This window comes from Sinocyclocheilus anshuiensis, unplaced genomic scaffold, assembly GCF_001515605.1.
Source record: "Sinocyclocheilus anshuiensis isolate Anshui unplaced genomic scaffold, SAMN03320099.WGS_v1.1 scaffold637, whole genome shotgun sequence".
Classification (NCBI taxonomy): Eukaryota; Metazoa; Chordata; class Actinopteri; order Cypriniformes; family Cyprinidae; genus Sinocyclocheilus; species Sinocyclocheilus anshuiensis.
The window spans coordinates 2,032,586-2,045,591 of record NW_015539816.1 but is presented as its reverse complement, the minus strand read 5'-3'; the positions used below and the strand labels follow the sequence as shown (position 1 = coordinate 2,045,591).

Below are 13,006 nucleotides of genomic sequence, written 5' to 3'. Positions count from 1 at the left end.
AAAGTACCAAAATATCCAGCAGTATTACCATAGATTTTTGACATGGTTCCTGTTTTAGGATGTTACTAGGTAATACTATCGTTTTTTTAGACATTTACCTTGATATTTGGTGAACCATTTAGATACCAAAATAGGCTACATGAATGTTGTCACCATTCCATACAACCATTTTATCATCTTAATACTTTTTTAGGGAATTGTATGCAACTATGGTATTTAAAGTTACCATATGTCAATTCCTAAACCTAAAGCTTATTTTCTCAAGCTTCAGATAAGACAGCGCTGAGGAAAGAGCTGTTTTCCCGCGCACCTTTGGTCAGTTTTCAATTTGTATTTTGTTGCGGCTGTTATTGTCTGAGTGATCAATCAATCAAGGTATCACTTACAGAAATGGCGTTTTAATCTAGATGCGATACCCTGTTCAAACAACAAGAGCGGTCTGAGCACCGGGCCATGGAGATGGGCTGGTAACGAGAGACGGGCTCCGGGGAGGTTGCGGGGTCCAAAGACGAATAACACAGCACAAAAGCCCATCCGAACCCTCTCTGAGCGATATTCTCTCGACCGAGCCAAGCGATGAGAGGTGATGAGAGAGCAGAGCTATTAAAGCGAGGATTCAGTTACACCTGAAAGACAGAGAGATTACTAATATGATTATCCTTCACATGCATCTGCAGCCAAATACATCATAAATTCAATTCTACCCCACTGCTTTCGCATAAAGCACAACAAACCAAACCAATATCTTATTTCACTTCATTGCTCTCTACGGATTAAATTCAACTGCATGCTCTTCGATACGTGTTACACTTGCCTACAGTATTTTAATCAATAGATCCAAATATTCTTGCAGAGATTGTTTTCATTTGTAGTTTTTCATTTTCACACGACTGAACATGCAAATGCCTCATGAATAAATGACAGCTGAGCTCAGTCCCCAAAAGTACCGCTGGCAGGTAAACACATATGGTGAGGTCATGTTTACAAGACCTGTTGAACTCACTTGTTCTCCCATTCATGCCATCAGTTTAGCTACGCTAAATGAACTAGCTCAAGCTTTATTTTGAGTGATGATGTCAATCTTAGGCAGGTCTGGGCTGGGAAGGCAGGATGATTGTTGAATGATGGAACACTTAGGTGGGAATATAATTGTCATCAAGAAGATATTGTGAGAAAATAGTTATACACATAGTTGATTTCCATTCCACTTTAATGAGAGATGCATAGGTGTGGCTAATATGACTATTTTTGAGTGAAGCTATGATATTTGTTTATGTATTTGAGGAAGCTTTGCAGTTCGAGCATGAAAAATTCAGTAGACTGATGGGCCTCCATATCGGTCTTTAATTCCTAAATCTACAAGAAAAACAAATATAATTATTATATACGGACTATATGAAAAGGAATGTATGAAGTTCTTTCCTGACACATTAGGGAAATGTCATAATTATGAGATAAAATGTTAAAATTATGAGATACTAAGTCATAGTCATGATATAAATAATAGACATTTCGAGATACTAAGACATAATGAGATACAAAAAGATGAAACTATGAGATACTAAGTCATAATTATGAGATAAAAATTGAAACTATGAGATAGTCATTATGACAAGTCAAAATAATGACATAAAATGTCAAAATTATGACACTACGATAACTTTAAGATAAAATGTATAAATTATGAAATAAGAAAGCCATCATAATTATGGCTTTTTATGTCATAATCATGTCATTTTTTTTACTTTTATCTCATAATTATGATTTAGTATCTGAAATGTTTTACTTTATATATCATAACTATGGCTTAGTATCTCACAATGTTGACATTTTATCTCATAATTATTTATAATTTTATCTCAACTTATGTCATAACTGTTTTTGTCATGATTTGAACATTTTGTAGAATTTCAACCTATGCTATAATTATGACTTTAGGCCTATATCTCATCATCATCACTGTCATAATTTTTACTTTTTACATCATAATTATTTACCAAACTATGATAGTTTTTATGTGGTCCATGGGCGTCCATTCTATTTGAAAACAAATCTCCATCTCTTTCTGGTTAATTCCCATACTCTCCTTCTCACACACTCATGCCACCTCATGCCACTTTTACATAGAACTGTCAAGTGATACTATGCAGCTTTGTAGTTTGCATATGTACGCACACACGCACAGGTTTTCTGGAAGCACCTCCCATTCCCTGGAAGGCAAAAGCAGAATGTTCTTTTCATATTACACCAGATAAAGACTCTGTACTGCACTGAGCCTCAGAAAAATCATTGATAATGAGAAGATTTTTTGGAATGTAGCATGATAATGCAGTAGTCTACTGTTCGTACAGTATATGTATAGTTAGGGTGAGGCAAATATTATGACCTCATGGTTGGAGTATCCTATTCAGTGTTTAACCAACTCACAATGCAAAAACGTGATTAAAGCTGAAATCAAAATGCACACAGGGCCCTTTAAAAACCAACGTCATCAGGCATCACGTATATAGCACATTTCCTATCTAAAATGTGTGCAAGAGCTTGCTGCAAAGGGCCCTTTACGATGACCTTTATGGAAGTGCAGCCACTGGACACTTTCCACCAGACCATGAAAAACATCCATAATTCTCCTCACAGGCTATGCACTCTAAATAAAATCTGTTTGCACAAAATAATGAAGCAATAAAACATGTTTACATAATAATAAAAACATTGTAAATTGTCTCCTGTCCTCTGCATCTCAGTTGTAGGCTACATCACTATTTCCTGGGCCTCTCCAGAGATATCCTTTAAAGGGTTTTTCCCGAAGTAGGCCTAGGGATGACTAGGCTACTTTCAAACTACTCAATTTTTAAATAAACACCGTTTCACAGTACCCATATGGCATCTATCATACACCCTCTCACGTTCTCTATCTTAATCCACACATTTGCATATCCTGTTGTTGTAAAACCAGAAACTCACTCAATGTTTAACTTTGGTATCACAAGGTAATGACAAGGCGGCGCCACTAGAATTCCAGCTGTAACAACATTTAAACAAACCACGCAAAGGACAGAGAAAAGTGTGCGCTGACACGCTCCCGCACGCACACATTCACTTACAGGTGATGTCATTGCGCTCTCTAGTGGTCATATGGTCTCACTACAACATCATTAGTAGAACTCCAAGACATTTGAATTTAACATTTGACGTACTTATACACCGCTTACATAATTTGCATAATATGTAGAGGAGACCGGGACAAGTTGTCACACTTTTTACTCATGGTGGATTTACAGTCAATGTCTGTGTAGTAATCTTCTAAACGTCAATTTGTTTTATATATCTTTTTATTTAAATTTTTTATAATTTTCTTTAATCTTATTTTTTTTATCGTGATTGTAAAGAAAAATTAAAAGATACATAATTATGAAACGCAAAAAATTTACTGAACAGCAAAAAAAAAAAAAAAAGTTATAAAATACCTGCCTACCTGTTGGTTGTTTTGATCAACAAAGACAACATTTAATAAATACTGTAGGATAAAATGACATATTCAGCTGACAGGCATTCTTTAAAAAGGTAAGTATTGTCTGAATGCATATGCAGGTATGGTTTTATTGTGCTATAGCAATATTCCAGATATTGGAATTTTGTTTATGTGATATAATTCACCAAATATTCCTGAGTCAGGAATGGACTATAAACTCTTGAGCAGGGGCGATTCTAGGATTTTTTAAATGGGGTGGCACGGGGGGGACCAAGAACCGGTGAGGGGGGCCCATGGGAAAAGTCATGTGTCACAAGTGGGATGACATAAAAATGGCACTGCACAAGTGCCTGGACAACGCATCTCTCTTTTTATAAATAAAAACCATCGAACAGACAATAATTGTTCTCAACTTCTTTTATTGTCCAAACAGACTGTGTGTGTGTTCTGTCTTAGAATAGATGTATTCTGCGGTTTTTGTACTGGCTATCAAACAATCGAACAAACTCATCCATGTCTTATTAAAACCCCACATTTTAGCATTTACCATGCGTTACTGCAGACTATTTGGGAAAGTGATTGTGCCTTTAAATAAGTGGGGGCTAAGCATATTTTGTGGGGGGTCAGTACCACCCCTTGCCACCCCTTTAGACACGCCCCTGCTCCTGAGTCACTTATCTTTTATCAGAGCAAGATTTAATAAAAAAAATATAATAATAAATTTAAAAAAATCAATCAATCGATCAATCAACTACAGAGTTCAATCTCATTTATTGAAATATAAATCTTTTCAATGTACATGGTCATAATGCATATTATAGTAAAAGAATAACATCTGTTAAAGGGAATAACTACCTAGAATTACACATATTGTACCATAGAATATACTTCATACCTCTCCTCTGTTTCCCCTCTTCCTGCACAAGAACATTCACTCTACTGTCTCTTTAGAAAACATTTACCTTCTTTTTTCCGCACAGACAAATTTTGAACGTCTACACACACACACACACAAAGCAGAACAAAGAAATGATAGAATAAAATGTTTAAAAAGAAGAGTTTTAAAAAGTGCAACAGTTTTAATATATATCTCCTCTCGACGTGCCTGTGAAACAGACCACAACAGAGGGTGAAGACGGGGGGCAGGCAGTGATATGCTGAAGTCCTGATATACAATGATACACATTTACAATGAACAGTGATGTATAACATCAAAGTAAAAATCTAAATGACGTGTCCCTAAGATGCTTCAAGACTACAGGATTTGGCTATGTGTACATCTACAGCGTGATTTTCAATTGCTTTGCTTTAGGGAGGTCACATAAATCTTCACAAGCAGCAAACTACCACGTCTGTCAGGGCATGATTATCTCCATTATCTTATTTGGTTTAATGCTCACATATAAAATCTAATGCACAGGAAGGTAAAACTTGGAGCAGAATCTGAGGAAACAGAAAAAGGTACCGACTTTCAAACATGAGCAAGTAATTTAACTGAACCGCAAAGTCTTTCCTCATTACTAGATTGGCGTATAAACTTTGCAAACTATGACAGTGTGAAACTTCATGAAACAAGTCATTACATTTGAATCGTCTTTTACAAAAGCATAGCTTTGAATATCAGTAATGCCTCAGACTGACATAATAGTTCGGTAAAAACTTTGGCCAGACATAAAGATGTTTTAAATAGAGTCATATCAGCATCTTATAAAGGTTGAAGTCACAAAAATACATGCGACTCACAGCTCAAAACACAGTTGCCATTTTCTTCATTTAGGACTACATAATTTCTCCCTACCCAACACAGTATTCACAAATAATATATCCATACTATCCAAACAAAAACTATCCAGTACAAAAATAAATTTCAAACTGCCAGACTTACTGAGATATTGACAATATATGATCAGTTACATTAAACCTATATGTGCTGTTTAGTTGGTGGACTAGATCCTGTAAAATTGTGGGAGTGAGGCGAAAAAAATGGGCCTGATCCAAAACAGAGGTCATGTTGACTCAGTTGTACTGGTTTTTAAATGTCTATAGTGTTTTTTTGTAGCTCAGATGGATTAATTTAAAAGGTAGCAGTTGTGAAACCACTCAGGTCATTGATATGATTTTAAATGACATGCTTATATTGCTGATCGGAATGCCCGTCAAAATAAAGTTCATGCAATCCACTCAAACACATACACAAACACAATACAAACATACAGAAATGATATACAAAACAAATATGTCCTCCACTTCCCTTCCTCATTGGTCTTAGCTCCATTAGAGTCACTTAAACACTCACTGAGGCCCATCAAGAGCGCTCATGGAGTCATGTGGTCCACTGCTCATTCCTCCAGACCTGTAGAGGGCGATGCCTAATCCAAAAACATCAATGACATTCACGCATCAAAGTTTTTTTTTCTGAGGGCTCCAAGAAAGTGAGGTGAGGAAAATATGGCAGAAGGATTCAGAGAGAGATCTGTGAACTTGGAATGAATCAGAGGAATGTTTGACTCTCTCTCTTTTCCTTGCTCACAGGAAACTGTCCTCCACCAGGTATCCTGAGTCCAAGCACATCTCGTCCAGGAAGGTGATGTCCTCCAGGGTCTCTCCCTCACGCTTCGTCATGGAGCTGCTAGAGCCTGTCTCTATTGCGCTTTCCTCCGACGTCTGAGAGCTACAGAGAAAAAGCGCAATAGAGATATATGTATATATATATATATATATGGAGTCTGTAAGATTTTGTAATGTGTTTGAAAAAAGTAAATACAGAAATATTGTAAATTATTATTACTACAATTTAAAATAACTTTTCTATTTTCTATTTTGATATATTTCAAAATGCAATTTATTCCTGTGATGGTAAAGCTGCATTTTCGGCAGCCATTACTCCAGATTTCAGTGTCATTTGATCCTAATATTTGGTGCTGAAGTAATATTTCTTATTATCAATTTTGAAAACAGTTGTGCTGCTTAATATTTTTGGGGAAACTGTGATACATTTATTTCTGGATTGTTGTAACATTATAAATGTCTTTACTGTCACTTTTGTTGGATGGAATGAATCAGAGGAATGTTATCAATTTAATGCGTCCTTGCTGAATAAAAATATTCATTTCTTAAAAACAATAATAAAAATGTACTAACCCCAGATGTTTAAATAATATTGTATATGTCCAAAATCCTCTTGAATCATCATCCTAACACATCAGATTGAGAATGAGATGTATAATGGATTTGTGGGCTACCTGTGGCGGTTCCTCTTGTTGTAGTCTTCATTTGACAGCGGGTCGAGGTCCGGCAGAGGAATGATGTAGCCGCTGTCAGAGCTGAGTCTCTGTTCATCAAAGCCGCTCTCGCGGTCCTTCATTTTGCCCTGGTTCTTGTAGAGCACACCCATGTACGCATCATCATTGTCAATGCACTGCACCCGAGTTACAGCGGGGTGATCGCTCTTCAGGAAGTCATGATTCACGCGTTCGTAGCACTGCACACCAAGAGAAATAAACACTAAACACCATAAACACTATTTACCATATAAAAAGTTATAAATAAATAATGTTCAATAATATTTAATTAATATTTAATACAAAAAATAATATAATGAAAATATAAAAGTTCAGCTGAGTATTACAGCATGTGCCCTAACAATATAACAAACCAAAAATAGATAAAAGAGTTTATGAATAGGCTTTACGTGAAAAAGATTGTAGCTGTAAATGAAACGTTAATCTCAAATGAAGCTTGCAATTCACTGTTCTAAGGTAACACATTGTACTGAAGGAAATGAGGGAGAAATTGAATCATTTCTGGCAGTTGTAAATAGCACTTCAACACCACCATAAACACTGCTCAACCCGAAGTTCTGCCCCATTTCTGCGAGCGTTCTGTGGTAATTTGAGGGCTTACTGGCCCATTTGCGAACCGCATTTCCCACCACACCCCTGCCCAAGGTGCTATAACAGGAGCTAGTTATTCCCTGGGCCATGTGACTCTGGGAAGCAGAGTTTTGAAGTACCACGTGTGGTGTCTGTTTAATAGAGCAATTATGGCTAGCTGGCGGACGCTAACCGTATGCTCCTGGTCATTAGCACTGCGGGGTTTTGCCTTGCTGGAGTGCTGCTGTGCTAATCTCTGTTAGCAGTCTGGCTGTGTTGGCAATACACGTTGCCGAGGCCTCAAAGCCCAGATTGACACACTGCATTTAAGCTACAGGAAGTGGGAAGCCATTTCCACCATACTTTTATCTGGGCCATTTATTAGGGCATGGCGGGATATTTTATTATAGTTTACAAAATGTTTCATTTTCTATTATAGTTTTCAATTTCAGTTTAGGTGAGTATAAGTATCATTTATTTCATTTGGTTCAGTTGACTATTCTAAATGTAAATTTAATTTCAGTATAGTTTTATCTATTTAAGATGTATTTGTCCCTACATTTTTTTTATAAATATCAGTCAGTCAGATCCTGTCTATCCTGGAAGGAAATAATTACTATCATTTATCAGATTTTTTTTTTTTAATTAGTTTTTGTCCACACTGTCGTGGAGATGTATAGGTTCAGAGTTTTTTATATTTTGTGCCAGTTTGTATTTTTTAGTTTTTTTTTTTAGAGAATATTTTTATTTAAAAGAAATTATATTAAAATACTTTTTATTTATGTTATAATTATAGTACAAATATTTTAGTAAGAGAAATGTAAATAGTTTAAATAAATGACTGAAATTATTAATTATTGTGGTGGTGTCTATTTAAGATTTATTCACCCCTAAACATCTCATACAGAAAGCTATGGTTGTTTTTTTTGTATATATCAGTCAGATACCCCCTTCCTGTGGTGGTCCTTTTTGCCAAAATACATGAATTAGATGTTTTTGTGGAACAAATTAATTACTACATCAGATTTTTTTAACTTAGTTTTTGTAAAAATTGTAGTGCACATTTGACAATTTCATATCTTTTTTTTCCAAATCATTGTTTATAAAAACATTTTATATAAAATAAAAATACATTAAAAATACTTTTATTATTTTATAATTATAGCACAAACATTTTTATATAGCACAGAGAAATTTAAATAGCTTTAATAATTGTATTTATATATATATTCTCTTGAAAAATAATTTCATCCCAAATAAAACATAGAAAGAAAGAACAGAGAAACTTGAAATCGTGTGTTCATGTTGCAGGCTTACCCTCTTATATCCTGAGGGCAGCAGAGAGGCCACCGTATCACTCAGGCTGTGGAAAGATGGTCTCTTCTCTGGTTCACTGTTCCAACATTTCATCATAAGCTCATAGCTGCACAAAGACAAACAATAACACACTGATTAGACATCTGCACCAATTACAGCCAAGCACAGCAACACAGTCACGCATACTTTGAGATGGAACGTACGCATCACTGGAAGCATGCTCGGGTTTCACCATTCGGTATCCACTCTTGATCTTGTTGTAGAAGTTGGAATCCACAACCATACCTGGATAAGGAGTCCCTCCTACAGAAACAACAGAAACATATGGTATTTTTGGTAACTAAAACATGGAATAAATAAAATGTGTTGGAAAGTTTTGAGATAACTTCTAAAGAAATCGATGGTGACAAGAAACATACCAAGAGAGAAGATCTCCCATAATAAGATGCCATAAGACCAGACGTCACTAAGTGTAGTGTACAAGTTATCAAAGATACTCTCAGGGGCCATCCATTTTACTGGAAGGAAAGTCTGTGTGTGAGAGAGAGAAAAAAAAGTAGAAGTATTAGAGGACAATAATTCCAGCTCTTCTTTCCAAAGAAGGTCACGTTAAAACACTGAAAATATCCATAATCTAAGACGAATAATCAAGAACACCGCATTAGGACTAAGACAAGCACTCACACTTCCTTTGGAGACGTAGTTGTTATCGTGCATGATGTCTCTGGCCAGTCCAAAGTCACAGATCTTCACTATCTTGCCTTGAGACAGCAGGACATTACGTGCAGCCAAGTCTCTGTGTACACACTGTGAGAAATAGAGAGAAAAAGACACAGAGAGAACTAAACAAGTGAGCATGTGTTACAGAGACATTCAGTTCGTTTTTAGTGGGCTGTATTATATAGAAAGATTATTTATTTGAGATATCTCTGGATATCTGAAGTGGTAAAACATATTTATTTATCTTTTCTATGTCTCTCCTCCCCATGTAGTCTAACCCAGTCTTTTCAAGCCTTTTTTTTTGTCATGTACCCTTATAACTAGGGCTGCACAATTAATCGAATTTCTAATCACAATTACAATTATGGATGTCACAATTACGTAATCGTTCAAAGCAGCAATTAATCGTTCAAAGTCCACTTATGTTATTCTGCACGCTTAAGATATGTTTTAGTATAACATTATAATACCATTCATATTTTTACTTTTTTTATAATTTAAAGAAGAAATCAATCCGATGTATATTTGACATTTGAGGCTTAATACAATAGAAAAGCACTAAAAGTTTTTCAGTTAGAGTGTTTTCAGCTTTCAGTTTATTTTCATTTAAAATACGGCATGCAGTTGCATCAAACAATGGTATAAACATCATTCAATGTAAATTGTGATAATCGTAATTAATAATCGCAATTACAATTTAAAGGGAATAATCAAGCGGCAATTAATCGTTCAAAGTCCACTTATGTTATTCTGCACGCTTAAGATATGTTTTAGTATAACATTATAATACCATTCATATTTTTACTTTTTTTATAATTTAAAGAAGAAATCAATCCGATGTATATTTGACATTTGAGGCTTAATACAATAGAAAAGCACTAAAAGTTTTTCAGTTAGAGTGTTTTCAGCTTTCAGTTTATTTTCATTTAAAATACGGCATGCAGTTGCATCAAACAATGGTATAAACATCATTCAATGTAAATTGTGATAATCGTAATTAATAATCGCAATTACAATTTAAAGGGAATAATCGATAATTATGATTTTTGTCATAATCGTGCAGCCCTACTTATAACCCCAACAAAAAACTCAAATACTCCATAATCAATGCATTATCAAAACAAATGTTCATTTTAAATCTTTATACTGTACATCATGTATGTATATCACTTTGTATTATCATTAATATTAAGACATTCTAAACCACTTAGTAAACCAAGTATCTACACAAATATAAAAAAATGGCACACATAATACATTTTTCTTTTATTTATTTTCTCTTCTTTTTTTTTAATTACAAGAAGTTTAATAAATCTGTTAAAAATGTTAATATTATTTTATTATTGACCTTGTAGAATCTGCTTAAGTACACCCTGGTTGGGAATCACAGCCTTTCCTCAGCTCAATCCCACCCTTGATTATCTTCAAGGGTGGTCTGGAAGTCCACTTTTGTAAGATGAGATTTAGTAAACCCCCTGTTACCAAATTTTAAACACAAGACGTCTAATTAATACTTACTATAACATAACATGAAACGATAACATAATTTCCAATGCTTGGCCTCTGTCCTGAGAGGCTTTATTTTACCAAGGAGGTTCTGCAAACCCTCAATCCTATGAATTTTAACAATATAGCCACAGCGCATACAGGCAACCATTTTCTCAAATATAGTAACCTGCCATCAGATCACCTCCTCCGCAAAGACTTTCAGAATTACTTTAATGTTATGTTTCAGTGTTATGTCTAAACTGCAGAACTGTATGTATAAGTGAGATCAAAAGTGGTTTATGCAAATGTTTATAGACAAAACCAACAGAGGCAGTTTTCCTGCACAAACAGGATTTAACTTACATTCTTAGAGGCCAAGAACTCCATCCCTCGAGCCACCTGATAGGTGAAACTGAGGAGGTCCACTGCCGTCAGGCCTTCATTGGTGTCATCTGAGAGAAGGTTCTCAAGTTCACTCTCTGTTGTTCACACAAAAACATTCTGAATTAGCACTGAATGCTGAAAATTATCTTGTGTGTGTGTGTGTGTGTAAAGTCTGAGGAATGGCAGGCAAATGTATGCATTAAGACGTTTGTGCTACAATTACCCTCTGTAATTGTAGGGTGCACAGACTGCAGTGACATGGGTGGACCTCTGCTATCACTAGCTAGACATCAGTGTGTGTGTGTGTGTGTGTGTGTCCTATAACCACCAGCCAAGCCAAACCAGACTACAGTATGCCAAACCGATCTGAGTATGTGCAGCAAGCGAGGGACAGACCGAAAAATAAAGTGCCGAAGGGAAAAAATCAGGAGGATAAAGAATGAGAAAACAGGAAAAGGAATGAGGTGGAGATGTGATTTAAGGATAGTTCACCCCAAAATAAAAAATTCTGTCATCATTTCCTTACCCATTTGAGTTTTCTTTTTCCATTAACCATGAGGAGAAAATTGTTTTTCATGCTCTTTTCAGTGCATTTATAATGAACTAGAGCTTTTGAATTTCAAATCTTGGCATTCTTTCCTCTGCTTGACAAGAGTTCATGATTTGTGAATGAATCAGTCTTTAGAATCGGACCTTTTCAATGAATCACTTGATTGAACTAATCCTGTAAAACCGGTTCCTCGTACAAAGCTGTCGAATGGCTTGCAATACAGAACACAAGCCAGTCTTAATTATACTTTTATGGTGCTTTTGCATTAATTTTTAAGGCTTGAAAGCTTCAGTGCTTCATTGTAACTGGAAGGAAAAGAGCAACCAGCACATTCTTCGAAATATCTGCTTTTGTGTTCCACAGAAGAATGAAAGTCATGCCGGTTTGTAACGACATGAGGATGAGTAAATGATGACTGAATTGTCATTTTTGGGTAATTATCTATTTAAGAGAGTTCTCTCACCGTTGAACTGTCTGTGAGAGGGAGGATGGTCGTAGTCTGATCTCTGGATGGGGGAGTATTTTGAGGCTTCACTCATTTCCAGCATGGGGATGTACTGCATGGTGTCTGCCTGCTTCATGTCCATATAATCACCTTTCCCCTCAAAAGACAGGATGACGTAGCTGCACACACATAAATACAGAAATAGTAAGTCAGGGGAGAAAGTAATGCTGTGTAAGGTCACTCTAGCCAAATGAAAACACTCACACTATCTGTACTATCAGTCATGCGAATGAATCATAAAATCATTTTAGAGTAGGTCATCAGAAAGATCTGATGTGAAAGTGAAAGTAAAGAGATTAGATCACCAGTCATCTTAATGTGGCTTACTACATAGTAACCACTTGAGTATTCTCTGAAAAGTGGCAAAAGTTTGTTTTGTTTTATAACCTAGCCAGCAACTTAATTATGCTGCTTCCTAAGATACACTATATTGCCAAAAGTATTGGGACACCCCTTCTAATGAACAGGTTTGACTACTTTAGTCATTTCCATGAGTACAAATCTTAATGTTTAAGCATATAATGATATTCTAGGGAACTGTGTGCTTCTAATTTTATAGCAACAGTTTGAACATGACCCTTTTCTATTCTAACACGGCAGTGCATCTCTGTATAAGGCAAGGTTCAAAAAGAAATGATTGATTCAGTCAGTGTGGAAGAACTTGACTGGTCTGCTGAAAGCCAAGTCCTAATCCCTGC

At 35.7% G+C, this 13,006-nt stretch overlaps 1 protein-coding gene across 1 annotated transcript in view; it reads right to left on the bottom strand.

The window, feature by feature from the left end:
• Positions 1–4,232: 4,232 nt before the first annotated feature.
• Positions 4,233–13,006, bottom strand: part of LOC107683957 (platelet-derived growth factor receptor alpha-like) — a 21,780-nt gene continuing 13,006 nt past the window's right edge. Inside the window, exons 21-28 of the mRNA XM_016480053.1 lie at positions 12,267–12,427; positions 11,233–11,348; positions 9,346–9,468; positions 9,081–9,192; positions 8,865–8,964; positions 8,662–8,767; positions 6,715–6,953; positions 4,233–6,143 (exon numbers count right to left, since the gene is read on the bottom strand). Of these exons, the coding sequence (XP_016335539.1) occupies positions 5,999–6,143; positions 6,715–6,953; positions 8,662–8,767; positions 8,865–8,964; positions 9,081–9,192; positions 9,346–9,468; positions 11,233–11,348; positions 12,267–12,427 (1,102 nt within the window). The 3' untranslated portion in view covers positions 4,233–5,998. The remainder of the gene's footprint in view (positions 6,144–6,714; positions 6,954–8,661; positions 8,768–8,864; positions 8,965–9,080; positions 9,193–9,345; positions 9,469–11,232; positions 11,349–12,266; positions 12,428–13,006) is intronic.